This window comes from Typopeltis vanoorti, chromosome 20, assembly GCF_054136105.1.
Source record: "Typopeltis vanoorti isolate ZY-2024b chromosome 20, IOZ_Tvanoo_1.0, whole genome shotgun sequence".
Lineage (NCBI taxonomy): Eukaryota > Metazoa > Arthropoda > Arachnida > Uropygi > Thelyphonidae > Typopeltis > Typopeltis vanoorti.
Window position 1 is genome coordinate 2,018,714 of NC_143568.1, and position 16,786 is coordinate 2,035,499.

At 37.7% G+C, this 16,786-nt stretch overlaps 1 protein-coding gene across 1 annotated transcript in view; it reads left to right on the forward strand.

The window, feature by feature from the left end:
- The window catches only part of LOC150095192 (peroxisomal N(1)-acetyl-spermine/spermidine oxidase-like), a 230,595-nt gene extending 218,763 nt beyond the window's left edge, over positions 1–11,832 (forward strand). The window contains exon 7 of the mRNA XM_090410552.1: positions 11,719–11,832. Within this exon, the coding sequence (XP_090266678.1) occupies positions 11,719–11,746 (28 nt within the window). The 3' untranslated portion in view covers positions 11,747–11,832. The remainder of the gene's footprint in view (positions 1–11,718) is intronic.
- The last annotated feature ends 4,954 nt before the right edge of the window (positions 11,833–16,786 follow it).

Genomic DNA, 16,786 nt, shown 5'->3' on the forward strand with positions numbered 1-16,786 from the left:
TTTGTTATTGTTTTCTGTTATTAAATTTGGGTCATACCATAAATTCTTATAATGGTCTGTTCATTGTTTCTCTTGTATTATGTTGATTTGTGCTATATCTCTTTCTTCAGTGTTTAATTTCCTTAATAGCCAGTGCCTCCATAGTGCAATTGGAAGAATGATGGTACATTGCGCCCTTCAACTGGAAAAGGCCTTAGTTCAATTCTCGTCATGATGAGAGACATCTTAATATGGGCTTTTTCAATTGAAGGCGAGTTAGCTGATCTCATACAGATGTAGCAGGGTTTTTACCTCCCAGAAACCCAGGTTTTTCATCCCACATACAGATAAATCAGCCTTGATTTATCTGTATGTGGGATGAAAAACATTCAATTTAAGAACATTCAATTTACAGTCAAAAATATTAGTGGTGGTGGTGGGCAGTAGATGGCACTGGTGTAGATGATGATGGTAGTGACAGTTTGGTGTAGTTGGTGGATTACGTGGCAGACAAGGAGAGTTGTAGGGTAGGTATTCTCCCTTGATGAGTCTTTGGACTCCTTGGAGGTGTCATGAAATAATAATAAATAATATTTTGCAGGCTGTGTTTTGTCTTCCATTGTGACATTACAGTACATGGAAAACGAAACACATATAACATATAAACATCTGAACATATAAAAGATTGATTAGTATAAACTTGTCATATGTTCAGAAACAGACATATTTGTTATGTTCATATATAACAGGTTAATTTTAATAAACTATATATGTGTAAAAATATGGACTTACATATTTGGGGTACTAAAACTTATATATATATAAAAAAAGACTAGAAAAAATTAATTACACAGAGTAGATGTTATAATCAGAACTTTACTAATACATACAGTGACCAGAGAAAACCATTGTATTAATAACTCTTGTAAACTTTCTTTCTACTACACATAGCAAGAAAATTTACAAAGATAGTTTAAAGACACATCGGAAATGCTCTGTATCCCCACACAAATGTAATAAAAATGAAGGTGCTTAATTCTACACCAAGTTTGGTCTGCTTACATCGAAAATCTAGCAACCACAGACCCACGATATGACATGCACCATATGCTACAGAATGTGACAGCCACAACTTGCATTGTTTCAATGTATACCCAGTAATTAATACATTTTTTTTTTTCCTGAACACTTTGTATGCATTATTAGTGAAGTTCTGATTAAATCTATGTGTAATTAAATTTTCTAGTCTTGCTTGTGTGTGTTTTGGTATCTGTGAAGATCTAAGTCTGACTTACAAAACTTGTTAGGTTATATTGTTTATTTTAATAAACTCATTATTATTATTAATAACATCTGACCTCCATGGGGTCAGAGACTTATCGTTGGCAGTACACTATCACACACAATTCTCATCCAATCGTGCCTTAAGCTAGTTCAATGTGTCTACATTCACAACACACTCAGGCAATGCATTCCACTCACCAATCACTCTCCATGTAAAGAACCTTTTCCTCACTCCTCTGCTCACACTCTCCTTATACAGTTTACAGCAGTGGCCTCTTGTTTTTATATCCCCTTCTTCCATTCTATGAAAAATCTCTTCCATGTTTACCTGATAACAACCCCCTCACTAGCTTATGTCTTAATCATATCCCCTTCCTCCTATTCATGAGGCTTTACAACTTGCATTCTCTCAATTGTCCTCGTACTCCACATTCCAAATCTTCTCTGGATCTTTTCCAACATATTCTTATTACCATGAAAACCTGCCGACCAAATCTGTTCACAATAATCCATGAGGCCTGATCAAGGCCGTATACAATGGCATCACAACCTCTATTTCTGCATGTCAGGGTTCTCTGCATCATTGCAATTATTCGATGTGATGTCTTCACAACTTGTGCAATGTACCCCAGAATTTCAGATCCTTGTCCACCATCACTCCTAGATCTCTCATCTCTTCTACTTCTGTTAAAGTTTACCCACCAAGTGTATACTTTGCATCCCATCGCTGCTTACCAAATCTCAAAACCTTACACTTGGCAACATTGAACTGATAGTTCCACTTACCTGCCCATTCATGTAATCTATTCAAGTCCTTCTGTAAAGCCATAACACATCTACTTGATTCTACATTGCTCTACCCAATTTGCATCATCTGCAAGCAGCTGCATATCACTAGTTAAATCCATCCCAATATCATTAATATACAAATTTAACAACAATTGTCCCAAAAATGACCCCTGAGCACACCACTGTTAACCTTCCTCTTTTGGGATACTGCATCCCCCATAAACAACTTTCTGATACCAATCTGGAAGCCAGTCACTGATCCAACTTAGAAGTATGTTATCCAGTCCATTATGTCATCCATTATGTGTTCAGAGACATGTGGTCGCAATACTGAAAATAAGTATCGTACTTGACAGCACTCCAATGTTGTCATCCCTAACATTTCATTCTTCCAAGGCATTTCTGACTGAATCACTCCACCTACACCTTAGTCTTCCTCTGGGTCTTTTCCATTTCATCTTGATACCAAACACGTTTTGCTAACCTTTCTTCTCTCATTCTGTTTAAGTGACCATACCACCTTAGATTAACCCTACTCGCACATTCTTGAATGCAAACAATGTCAAGCTTTTTCCTAATGTCTTCATTTTTAATGTTTCTGCCATTGGTGCCATTTGTTCACACTCCTAAATTTTCTCAAAACTCAGATTCATAACTTAAACCTGATTTAAAGTGTCTTGTATATTGCTACTTTGGTGGTTTGGCTAATTTCTCTTATTTCATATAAATTTATTCAACTGGCTTACAACCATACCACCCTTGCTTATTTTGTTCTCTTTTTCCAAATTCAGTTGGTTCTTCTTCACTAAAATCTGTGCCTGAATAGCTGAAATATTTTACTTGTTCTGTAGGGTCTCTATTAATAATGCAAATTGAAATATTTTATGTTTCTGCTTATTTTCATAGTTTGGTCTTTTTAATGTTGATTTTTGTGCCAAATTTTTTACAGCTATAATTCAGTTTAGTCAGAGAATCCAGGAGTCTTGCACTGGATATGTTTAGGAGTGTAATACATTATCTGTGTAAAGCAAAGAGTTAAGATTGACATCTCCAATTCTAACAACAGATTTAATTCCACTATCTTTCATAATGCGATCCATATAGATAAGAGTGGAGATAATGTGCACCTTGTCTTGCCCTTGATTTTACATCATTAATTCTAACTGCTAACTTACAACTTAAATATTGACTATATTTTGCTTTGTATAATGTTCTCTTTACCCAATATAATTGTAATATTTTGAAAATCTTTTCTCTGGGCACCTTGTTGTATGCCTTTTCCAGATCTCCAAAACTTAAGTACAGATTCTTGTCATATTTCCATGATATCTCATCTGATATAATGGGAATGTGATATCAATGTACTATTGATATCATATTCTTGTAAAGTCAAATCTGATCTCGACAGCCTCTATTTGGCCTGAATCAGCCAGCTTATTCATCTCAAAGTTTCTCTTCCATGATTTTTCTCAGCCTCTTTTTAAGTATATTTGCATATTGCCTGGTATGATAATGTGGGGTGGAGGAGAAGAGTAATGATACCAAATGAAGATGATCATGAGAATGTATAGGAACAGAGGTCTGGGATATGTGGATACTTGGAATACATTTGAGGATAGAAGAGCTTTGTATGCAAGAAATAGATTATATTCGAATGCAGAATGGTGCAAGCTGGAAAGACTGTTTTTATTTATTTATTTTTCTGGACAACTGAGTGTATCAGACCAGGGAAACTAGAATTGCAGAGGCAAAATATAGCAGAGATGCCATGAGGAGATAGTGACTTGATAAATGTACAGTATATTTCAGAGCCAGGTGAAGTATGAGCGAAGAATAATAGCTAGAAAAATACTGGCAATGCACTTTTTTTGTATACAAATGCTAGGGCCATTAAAAATAAAGGAAATGAGTTTGTGGCATTGAATGACAGTCACACCAAAGATTGCTGGTATCAGTGAAATGTGGTTAACTGAGGAGGATATTCTAACAGGATAGAAATCAAAGGGTATAGCATATTTTGGCAGGATAGGGAAGGTGCACATGGTGTTGGTGTGTTAGTCATGATAAGAGATGAATCGTGCTCTCTCAGGATGGAGAATCACACTGAGAATATATGGTGTGAGAGAAATCTTTCTGAGAGAAGATATTTAGTGGAATGTTGCTATATAGACCAGGGGATATAAATGGTGATGAGCAGGAAATGTTTCAGCAAATTGGTTTGGTGAATGATCATTATGGAGGACTTCAACTATAGTGATTTAAACTGGCGAGAGGAGACAGCATGCAATAATAAGGGAACTGAATTTTTGGATTTATTATTATTATTATCCCAAGACCCCCATGGAGTCAAAGACTCATCTAGGAGGTCCTTTTGTCATACACACAGTTCATCGTACCATACCTTTAAACACATTCGAATTCTCTGCAGGCACTACACTCTCAGGCATCTGAGAGTGTGGTGAGAGTAACCATGTAGTCCTGACTTGGAAGATGAACAGGCATGTGAAGAAATCAAGGCAGAAGAAATTCATGTGGAATTATAAGGCAGCAGACTATCATTGGAAATATTAGAAACTAGCTTGTAGCAGTACAATGGATGAAAGAATTTGAAGAAAGAGTGGTCAGTAGTCCACTCGAGATAAACAATCTGCCATTGTTTTTACAGCAATGGAAGATTGTATATCTGCCAGATGGTATGAAGTGTTTATAGCGAAGTCAAACAACTACAATATTATTATTATTATTATTATTATTATTATTCAGGCCTCCATGGAGTCAAAAGACTCATTGTGGGAGGTCCTTCCTAAGAACATAAAGTCTGTCAAGACTCATCGAGGGGAAGCCCCCCCCCCCCTAAGAAACACAAAGTCTATCATACCACTCCTTAAACTCATTGACCGTTCTCTTGAGGAAAATCACATATATAAAGAGTGAAAATCACTTTGAAACTAAAAGGTCTTTCAGTACTAATATAATTCTTTAACCCTCGTTTTTGAAATCTGAATTTTTAACAAATAGAGAATTTCCTATAAACATTGAGAGAACTTTGGACAGACATTTCACAAATTTTAGTCAGTCAGACAGCCAGTCAGTTGGAAAGTGGATATGCATGGGTGACCAAACTTATACAACTTTCAGGGATGTCTGAAGGGCAGTCCAAGTAGTATAAAAGTGTGGTAAAGAAGGGAGTCTATGAAGGTTTAATAATAATAATAGGGACTGATAATAAATCAGATACATACATATATCCATTGTCTGAACAATAAAAATATTGTTCAGACAATATTTTTATTGTTTTAATCGGCTAATACTGTTTAAATTATTTGTTAATGGTATTTCAAACTGTGTTCCATAGATTGTTATATGTATTCCTTCGACTACATAAATGATTTGTGGATGTTTAGTGCGGATGGAAGAAGGGTGTGTGCGAAATGTGACCTGAACGAGGAATTGATGAATGCGAATATGAAGTTGATGACAGAAAGTGCTAGTACTGATTGTGTCGCGAGTGCACGTTTGAAAGAGCAGGATGGTGAGAAAGACGAGCGAAAAAATGTTAAAAAATCAGGAAAAAAGAAAAAGAGCGATTTGACAACCGTAACGGATGTTAAAAGGGACGAAAGTGAGGCGGAAAGAAACGAAATTGAGAGAACGAATGAAAGTAGAAATGGCGTGGTGCAGAAATCGCAAGTAAAAAAAATCGAAAGAATGAATGATAGCGAAAAAAGAATGACTGATGGCGAAAGTTGGAACGAAAGTACTGAACCAAAGAAAGATGAATGACAGTAAAAGTGAGAAGAATGATAGCGAAAGTTGGACGCATGTTAGTCCGAAAGTACGGAAACAAAGAAAGATATGTGAGAGTGAAAGTGAGAAGAATGATAGTGAAAGTTGGACGTATGTTGGACCGAAAGTACGGAAACAAAGAAGAATGAATGAGAGGGAAAGTGAGAAGAGGGGGTCGAGAGTTAGAAAGTTAGAAAGATTTAATGATAGAGTGAATGTGTTGCGAGGTTCAGAAGGTGAATTGGATTGGATGAAGCAAGAAATGAAATGGATGCGGAATGAAATTAAGAGAATTCAGGTCAAAACTATTAAAATAAATCATGATGGCATGAAAGAGATAACAAAAGATGAGCGAGTGGCGTTGTATGGCGACTCCATTATTAAAGGTGTGCTAGAGGATAAAATGCACAAGGTATGTTTTCCAGGCGGTAAAATGAGTAGAGTGATTGAGGCATTGAATATGAGGCGGGAACGAGCAAAAGAGTTAATTGTATTAATTGGTACGAATGATTTGAGAGAGAACAAAGAGCATGTCAAAATGAATGTCAGGAGACTGCTTGGAAAGATAAAGAGAATAGTGTGACAGGAAGGGTGGTCAGTGTGTTGCCTAGGTATGATTGTGGTGAAATGAGGCGGAGAGCAAGGATTATGAATGATATTCTGGCTGAAATGTGTGAGGAGATGGGAGTACAGTTTGTTAATGTGTGGAATGAGTTTGAGGGACGAAGTGAGCTGTATGGGAGCGATGGACTGCATTTGAGTGGTTATGGTGTGAGTCGCTTGGAGAGACTGCTGCTGGAAGGTAGAGAAGTGAATAGAGAGAAGGAATCAGATCGAGAGGGGAGTGATGTGGAAGAGCAGGAGAGTAAGACAGGAGAGATTGAAGGAGTGGAAATGAATGTGGAAGTGAGTGGTATGAGTATAGAAAATGAGAGAATGGGTGTGCAAGAGGAGCAGGGAAATGGGGAGGCTCAGGGTGGACAGGGATACACAGCATGAGAAAGGTGGATGCTCCAAGAGGAGGTGAGAGAATGTGTAGGCAGGAAAGTAATGGGATGATCAGGGATCAAAAGGAAACAGATGGAATTGCAAAGGGTTCTAAAATGAAGAAGCAGAAAGGGAAATGGCCCCAGTCCAGCATGGAGAGATCACATCGAGTGAGTGGTATCAGTGGAACTAGCTGTAGATCCAGAAATGAGTTGTTGTGTTTGTATACCAATGCTAGAAGTATAAGAAACAAGGCGGATGAAATGGTTGCACTAATTGCGTCTGTGCACCCAGAGATTGTCGGAATAAGTGAGACATGGTTAGATGAGGATGACATCCTGACAGGAATAGAGATGGAAAGGTATGATGTGTTTTGTGAGGATAGAAGGGGTAAAAAGGGAGGGGGAGTGCTATTGATGATAGAGAAAGAGTTATGTCCATACAAGGTAGAGATGCAAGAGGGAAATGGGGCCAGTGGTTTTGAGGCAGTATGGTGTGAGATAGAGGTGAATAGAATCAAATACTTGGTGGGTTGTTGTTATAGACCTGGTAATGTGGATGGTGGTGATAGTGAAATGTATAGTCAAATAAGCCAAGCAAATAAGAAAAGGGTGGTCATTCTGGGTGATTTTAATTATGGCAATATAGACTGGAATGAAGAGATAGCAACTGGAAGTAAAGAAAATGAGTTTCTTGAGTTTTTGAGGGATAACTACCTCAGACAGTATGTAACAGAGGGCACAAGAGGATTAAGGGTCTTGGATTTGGTCATCTCATCGGAGGATGTAATTATCAATGAGGTATCAAATCACCCACCAATTGGTGAAAGCGACCATGAGGTGATTACTTGGGTGGTTGCCAGCAGTGCAAGGACCCCTGTGAAAAAAGGGTATATGTGGAACTACAAGGGAGGTGATTATGAAGAGCTTAGGAGACAGCTTGCAGGTGTAGCAAGGATTGAGGAGTTAGCTGGAAAAGAGATCAATGCAGCTTGGGGGATTTTCAAAAAATATTTAGTGGATGCGATGTCTAAATGTATACGACGGGTGAGAAGGTTAAATAAGTTAGGTGTGAGATGGATGAATAAAGAGATTAAGCATGCAATACAGAGAAAAAGGGCATTGTGGAGGCAGCATAAGAGAAGTGGAAGTAACCAATTTCATGAGTTTTACAAAGACCAGGCAAGGAGATTGACTTGGTTGGTGAGAGTAGCTAAAGAGAGGTATGAACAGCAGTTAGCTAATGAAGCTAAAAAGAATCCTAGGGAGTTCTTTCGATATGTAGCCAGCAAAAGAAAGAATGATTATGGAAGGATGACATTGATTGGAGGAAATGGTATAAAGACAGCTGTTGCAGAATGTGTGGTGGAGATACTTAATGAGCAGTTCATAAAGATCTTTCAATCTTGTGAAAGTGACTTCATGGAGAGATTAAGAGCAGTTGATGATGGGGAGGAGAGACTGACTGTAAGTGAGCAAGAGGTGTTTGGGGAGTTGAGTAAACTAGATGTAAATAAGGCTGTGGGACTTGATAATATATCACCGCGTATTCTGAAGGAATGTGCCAGAGAGTTGACACCTGCCTTGACATATTTTTTTAATACGAGTCTTGCACTTGGTCAAGTCCCTAAAGAGTGGAAGGAGGGCAAGATTGTGCCACTTCATAAAGGAGGTGATCGAACTCAAGCATCAAACTATAGGCCTATCTGTGTGTCAGGTGTTGTGGTTAAGTTGTTGGAGAAGCTTGTGAGAACTAGGATCCAGAGTTGGGTTGACAACAATGGTATAATCTTCAATGGACAGCATGGATTTGCTAAAGGGAGGTCATGTTTTAGTAATCTACTTACTTATTACAATAAAGTGACTGCATCCTTGGACAGAGGAGAAGGATACATAATATACTTGGATTTCGCAAAGGCTTTTGATAGAGTACATCATGATAAGTTGACAGTCAAACTAGAGCAGATGGGGTTGGATATTAGATTAGTGCATTGGATTGGAGACTGGCTATCTGATAGGTATCAACAAGTTGTGTATGGGGGTGCAATATCCAGGAAAAGGAAAGTCACTAGTGGAGTTCCTCAGGGATCTGTTTTAGGGCCATTACTATTTAACTTGTATATTAATGATATTGGCGAAGATTTGGATGGAGATATTCAGTTGTTTGCAGATGATGCAAAGTTGGGACGAACCATAAAGAGTAGTGAAGATGTTGTGGCCTTGCAAGAAGACTTGAATAAATTGAGTTATTGGGCAAGCAAATGGGGATGTGAGTTCAATGTTGCAAAATGTAAGGTTTTAAAATTTGGAAAACAAAGATGGGATGCAGAATTTATGCTTGGTGAGAATATATTGTTGGAAGTAGAGGAAATAAGAGATCTGGGAGTGATAGTGGATAAGGATCTAAAATTTAGGGGACACATCGCCAAAATTGTGAAGACAACACAAAGACTTCTGGGAATGATGAGGAGGACACTGACGTGTAGAAGTAGGGAGATTCTTGTTCCATTGTATAAGGCTTTGATTAGGCCACACATGGACTATTGTGCCCAGATTTGGTCACCTGGTTTTCAGAAGGATGAAGAGATGTTGGAAAGGGTCCAAAGGCGACTGACTAAGGTAGTTTCTGACCTCTGGAATGTCGAGTATGAGGAAAGATTGAAAAGACGTAATTTGCAGAGTCTAGTGGAGAGAAGGAAGAGGGGAGATATGATAGAGACCTACAAGTTGGTAAGGGGTTGTTATAGGATCAATGGTGGAGAAGTTCTACAGAGAATAGTGGGAGATCAGGGGAGAACCAGAGGTCATACCTGGAAACTGTATAAAGAGGGTGTGAGTAGGGGAGTGAGAGGCAGGTTTTTTTCGTGCCGAGTTGTGAATGATTGGAATGCCTTGCCTGAGAATGTGGTGTCTGCAAGGAGTTTGAATGTGTTTAAGACCCGGTACGATGAGATGTGTGTGAGATAAAAGGACCTCCTAGATGAGTCTTTGACTCCACGAGGTCTTGTTTAATAATAATAATAATAATTAAATGAAGTTTGGGATTGGAGTAAGGGATAATCAACAGATGTCTGAAGTTCAGATGGTATGGGAAGATAATACACCACATTTCTGATTTGAGGAATATACTGATAAGTAAATCAGAAGTATTAATGTGTGTAAATCTATTCACTTATTGGTTTTGATTCCTATGAAGGAACTCTGGAGAGTCCAGAAATAAGTGAATAATATAATATTAGGATTCTGGACTACTGGTTATGGAAAGAAATAAGGACATATAATAAATTTAGTTTAATTCTTTATCCAAGTGTGAGCAAACAAAGTTTGTGTCTGAAAGTATCTTTAGGACTGGGGTAAGATAGTACAACACCAGGCAACTCATTGCAAAGGTGGAGCAAGCTAACATCACTCCTATCTCAGTATCTCCCATAATGCAAAACACATCTCCTTGCGGATATGTATAATGCCATGCATTAAGGGAAGGACTACTACCCAGACTAGTTTCAACCTTTATTGAGGTCTCTTCAGTGGGAGCCAGGCCCAAGTGGAGATACCAGGCAGAAGCATTAGCAAGGTCATCTCTACCTATAGGAGTTGCCAAACGGTGTGCCACCTTTTTATTAAATTACTCTGGATTTAGAGAAAGATGTTGAAAGTTTATTTTTCACTTGGTTAGAGTATAATAAATTTAGTTTAATCCTTTATCCAAGTGTGAGCAAACAAAGTTTGCGCCTGAAAGTATCTTCAGGACTGGGGTAAGGTAGTACAACACCAGGAAACTGCACATGCAAAACACATCTCCTTGCGGATATGTATAATGTTATGCATTAAGGGAAGGGCCACTACCCAGACTGTGGCACACCGTTTGGCAACTCCTATAGGTAGAGATGACCTTGCTAATGTTTCTGCTTGGTATCTCCACTTGGGCCTGGCTCCCACTGAAGAGACCTCAATAAAGGTCGAAACTAGTCTGGGTAGTGGCCCTTCCCTTAATGCATAACATCAGCCATATCCGCAAGGAGATGTGTTTTGCATTATGGGAGATACTGAGATAGGAGTGATAGTATCTTGCTCCACCTTTGCAAGGAGTCGCCCTGGTGTTGCACCACCGTACCCTAGTCCTGAAGATACTTTCAGGCGCAAACTTTGTTTGCTCACACTTCGATAAAGGATTAAACGAAATTTATTATAGTCTAATCAAGTGAAAAATAAACTTTTAAATAAGGACATACACATTACAGAATTAGGTGGATAGTGAAAAAGCAGTGATATTGAGAGAAACTCAGTTTGAAGGAATTTTACAAGATTACCACAGAAGAGATTATAACATAAGGAGACAAGAAGAGAACAGGAGACCATTCCTGGAAGTTGGCAAGGATATGGTAAAGAAGAGGATGAGGAGCAGAATTTTATGTGCACTGTGGTGAGTGAAATGTGTTGCAAATGCTGGCAACACGAATGAGTTAAATGTTTCAGTATAATAAATACATTGAGTGAACCCTCCCATAATGAGTCTTAATCCTATCAAACCTTGCTTTGTAATAATAACAATAGAACATTAAGTTAAATGTAATGTGATCCTGAATATTTATTTCATTTTATGAAGCCAGCTTTTCTAGGTGTCATTTGCTTTGAATTTACACTGGAATAATTACACTTATTGTTATTTATTCTTTGCACAAGTGCTGTTTATTATGATACATTGAAACTTTTAGAACTTCTCAATGTTTTCCTAGTTAGAACTTCTGAAAAGTTTTGCATTTTCAACATGTAGAACTAGCCAGATTTTGTATATTGACAATGACAAATTCATAGCATATTGCATCACTCTTAAACAAAAATTAACTTATTTTAAACATACGATTAAAATATCATTATTTTTTTTGTTTTATAGGGATAAACAAAAAAAAGAAAACAAATGAAGATTCAAGTTATAAATATCCTATTTTGTATAGATAATTTTTATATTGTATTTTATTGTGAAAAAATGTTTAATTTTTATATTAAAATATTTTATGCACTTATTAGGTTATTAAAATAAATGAATAATCCATAATTTAGAAAATGTATTTAAATCATTATGAAGATTAATTTCAAGTTTACTTTTGCTGATCCTCATTCTCCAAAGAAATATTTTCCAAATTTTTCATTCTGTAATTCGCTAAATGCAGAATTCATTAAATATTTCTATTAGTCAATTAACTTATATTAAATATTCACCATTTAAAAGGAGAGTGTCTCTTAGGTAACTTATCTGAAATATATTATACTTAATATACTATACTGCTTTAATCTAGAACCATGGCCCTCAAGAGTTTTTCTTCTGGTAGCCCCTCTTGCTGCTTACATGGAGTACTGAACTTGGTGGTATTAATAATAATAATAATAATAACAACAAGGTAAGTCAGTTAAAATCTAAGAAAAAAGAGGTGATATGGTATGGTGATTCAGTCATAAAATTTGCACTTCTCGAGGGAATCGCTACTTTATTTCCCAGGGAAAAAATTTATACAGAAAAGAACAGTGAAAGAGATGGTAGTTTTTTGTAGGAACTAACTGGTATAAGAGGGACAAACAGCCAATTAGATACCTTGGGAGGTATCTAATTATATTGATGTTCTCGTTAGAACAGGTCACATGTTGAACAAAGCTGGAAATTAAGATCAACTTGGAAGAATACTATATTTGGTCCCCCGGGACCAAACCAAACCTGAATGGGGCAAATATCAGCAATGCATAAGAATCTTTGTTCCTATGCATATCCCTAATGTTCAAAGAATAAATAGGTTGGGAGTGAAATGGATGTGCAACCTTATTAAGCAAGAGATTCACAAAAAGATAATGTGGAAGGAATATTGTGAGAATAAGAGTGAGAGCAGTTATGAAATATATAAAGCCTAGGCCAGAAAAGTAACAATATTGTGCAGAAAGCTAAATCGCAGTATAAAATGAAATTGGCTGTGCAGGCTAAAGGTGAACCAAATGAATAACTTTACGGAATGTAGATAGTACCTGAGTGTCAGAAGCTAATGAGATTGTTCAATTAATGAGTGCTCACTTTGCTAAGATATATCAACCTCTTGTATGTAATGTGATGCACAGTGCTACTGCTACATTGTATGAAGAGTTAGAGGTTCATTAAAATGAGGTTGAAGAGTTGTTGCATAACCTTGATAAGAATTTGTCAATAGGGACAGATGGAATATAAGTGAATTTGCCAAAGGAATGTTCCACCGAATTGGCTAAGTCTTTCACATGATTATTATTATTCAAGCCTCCATGGAGTCAAAAGACTCGTCGTGGGAGGTCCTTCCTAAGAACATAAAGTCTGTGAAGACTCATCAAGGGGAGATCTCCCCTAAGAAACACAAAGTCTATCATACCACTCCTTAAACTCATTGACCGTTCTTGCTCTCACCACTCCATCAGGCAATACATTTCACGGTTCAACCACCCTCTATGCAAAGAAACCACTCCTCACCCTCTTGCTCATGGTTTCTTTTCATAACTTCCAGGGATGGCCTCTTGTCATCACTCCTTTCCGCTGTTCAACCAAGCGAAAGAACTCCACAGTGTCAACCCTGTAACCACCTCTCAACAGTTTAAAAGTCTCGATCATAACACCTCTCCTTCTTCTATCCACCAAACTCTGCAGTCCACATTCCCTCAGCCGATCCTCATAACCAAAATTGTACAGTCCTGAAACCATCTTTGTCATCCGTCTTTGTACCCTTTGCACAGTTAATTTATCCCATTCAAATCCTGGGGAGCAAATCTGAGAACAATAGTCTAAGTGTGGTCTGATCAGAGACTTATACAACGGAATGATAACCCTTTTATCTCTGCCGGTCTGTGTTCTTCTCATAATTGCAGCAATCCTCTGTGTTACCTTCACCACCTTTGCAATATGTCCCCTAAATTTCGGGTTTCTATCAATCATCAACCCCAGATCTGTTGTCTCCCCTACTTCCTCCAGTATAACTCCTCCCATAGAGTATGCAGCATCCCATCAATGTTTCCCAAACCTCAAGACCTTAAATTTTGATGCATTAAACTGACACCACCCCCATTCATTTGCCCATCTATCTAGGTTATTCAAATCCTCTTGCAGGGCTACCACATCTGCACTATTACTAATAATCCTTCCCAGCTTCGCATCATCTGCAAACAACTGAACATCCCCTTGCAATCCACTGGCAATGTTGTTGAATATAAAGGTTAAACAATATAGGTCCTAGTACTGAACCCTGTGTGACCCCACTTGTAACCCTCTGCCTCCTTGAAACTGCTCCACTATACACAACTCTCTGATACCTAGCAGACAGCCAATCCTGAATCCAGTTGACTAATCTGACATCCAGACCCATGTGCTGCAACTTAAATATCAGCTTATCATGTGACACCCTGTCAAATGCCTTTGCTAAGTCTAAGAAAATTGCAGTATATGTCTTTTCCCTCATCTAATGTTCTTGTAACTTTATTATAAAAGGCTAGCATATTGCTAAAACAAGAGCGGCCTTTCACAAATCCATGTTGACTCTCACAGATAACATTACACTCATCTGGCCAATGCTGTGTACGGTCCCTCACTACTTTCTCCAAGATCTTAACAACTACTGATGACACACAAACTGGCCTATAATTAGACACTTCCAGTCTGTTACCACCCTTATGCAATGGCACTATCTTACCTTCCTTCCATTCCCTGGGCACCTTTGCCGAAGCCAAACTTTCATTGAAAAGCCAGGTTAAAGGCACTGTCAGTTCCCTAGCACATTCTCTCAAAACTCGTGGTGAAATACCATCCAGTCCCAAAGCTTTACTGACATCCAGAGTACTCAATATCTGAAACACTTTCCTCCTGTACCTCGAACCTGCCCTATTCCTCTGGCATTAAAACTGGCTCTTCTAGGATGAAATACTCCAATAAAGTGTTCATTGAATATGTTTGTATAACTTGAGTCTCAGCTCAAGAATGATACTATCGTTCATTCCTTCTATTCTGTGGTAGGTCAGTTCTTGCACCACCCATATACAAGGGTGGCAGAGGAACTGACCTATCTATATATATAGTTAGTAGTTGATAGGTCAGTAATTATATATATATATGTGTGTGTGTGTGTGTGTGTGTGTGTGTGTCTGTATCTATATTAAAGATACCAAATAATTTTATAAACTTGGTTTTAATCCTTTTTCCTATAAATCCCCTAATCTTATATATATAACTACTGACCTATCTGGTGTGGTAGTGAAGATTTTAGAGAAGTTGGTAAGAACTCCCATACAGAAATGGATACACAAACAAGCTATATTGTGCTCATATTTTATAACAATGTTATGGCCAAGTTTGGATATAAGGAATGAATACACTATGTTAAAGTTGGATTTTTGCTAGGTCAAGCTTTTCTGTTTGACCGTAGTACGGTTTGCCGCAATCGCAGAGACCCACAACCACACAAATAACCTACTAAGAACTATATCTGAAGTGCCTAGGCATATATGCCTTTCTCTCCGCTCTCTTCTCCCACTTATCCCTCGTCTTTATGGCCTTCCTAAAATTCATAAGGAAAATATCCCTTTAAAACCTATAGTTGAAGGCATCAATTCACCTACCTACAACTTATCAAAATACCTCACATCATCTCCAAAATGCTTCACAGGAAAATCTTCTTTCATTAAAAACTCATCAGACTTTATTTCAAGATTAAAGACTTCAAATTTTCCAACTTGGATATCATGGCAAGCTTTGACATTGTGTCCCTCTTTATAAATTTCCCTACTGAAGAGGTTCTTGCTCTTATAAAGGACAAGGTTTCAAAAAAGATCTTTGCACTAAGATTGTGTCAAATCAGGATTTTTTTAAATTCGAAAACTCTATTTATAAACAGAACTCCGGTTTAGCAATGGGAAGTTCATTATCTCCAGTTCTTGCAAATATCTATCTTGAAAACTTCGAAGAAAAAGCAATTTCTTCCTCTCCATTAAAAACGAAGCTATGGCTCCGCTACATAGATGACGTATTCTTGATTTGGACACATGGCCTAGATAACCTCAAAATATTTCAAAATCATTTAAACGATATTCATCAAATATTAAATTCACATATGAGCTAGAAGTGGATGCTCTCTTTCCTTCTTGGATATTCTACTAACCAAGTCTGCTGAACATATTAAATTCTCCATTTTTAGGAAGCATACCAAAGCATACGCATACCTATCGGTATGCGTATGCTTTGGTTCTGCACTGACTTTGGTTATGCACTGACTCGCACCATTACCCACCACAGATGTTTGACATCATCTCAACTCTTGGTCACCGAACAAGATCTTTATTGTTAGATGAACAAGAACTTCAAAATGAACTCAAACGCTTTCAAAATACTTTCAAAAACAATGGATACTCTAGGAGTACTATAAATAGAATACTGTTTAACCATCACTATCAACAACACAATGAAGATACAACTAATTCCAAAGGCAGCATTTCCTTACCTTATATTAGCTCTCTATCCCCAGTTTTAGCAAACATTTTAAGGAAATACAATATCAAGACTTTTTTCACTACCAAAAGTCTGCTCAATCTTGAGCCGTCCAAAGGATAGGCATAATAATCTCCAGTATCCTGGTGTCTACAGAGTCCTCTGCGATTGGCGCAAACCTTACTGTGGTGAAACGGAAAAATCCTTCCAACTCAGTCTAGAAGAGCACAAAAAAGACATTTCCTACAACAGAACTCGGGCCAGCGCCTTGTCCAGTCATGTATTCTTTTCAGCAAACTGTAATGAAGAAGGCTTACAACATCAAATACGCTGGGATTTAACTAACAATTCACAGATCTTATGGCGAATTATAGAGACAGATTCTAGAATCTAAGGAAATCATTCTTAATCCCGTCCATATCAATAGCAACCTGAACTATAGTTTGCCAAACTCTCACAGCTCTGCAATTCCAAACTGGAGATC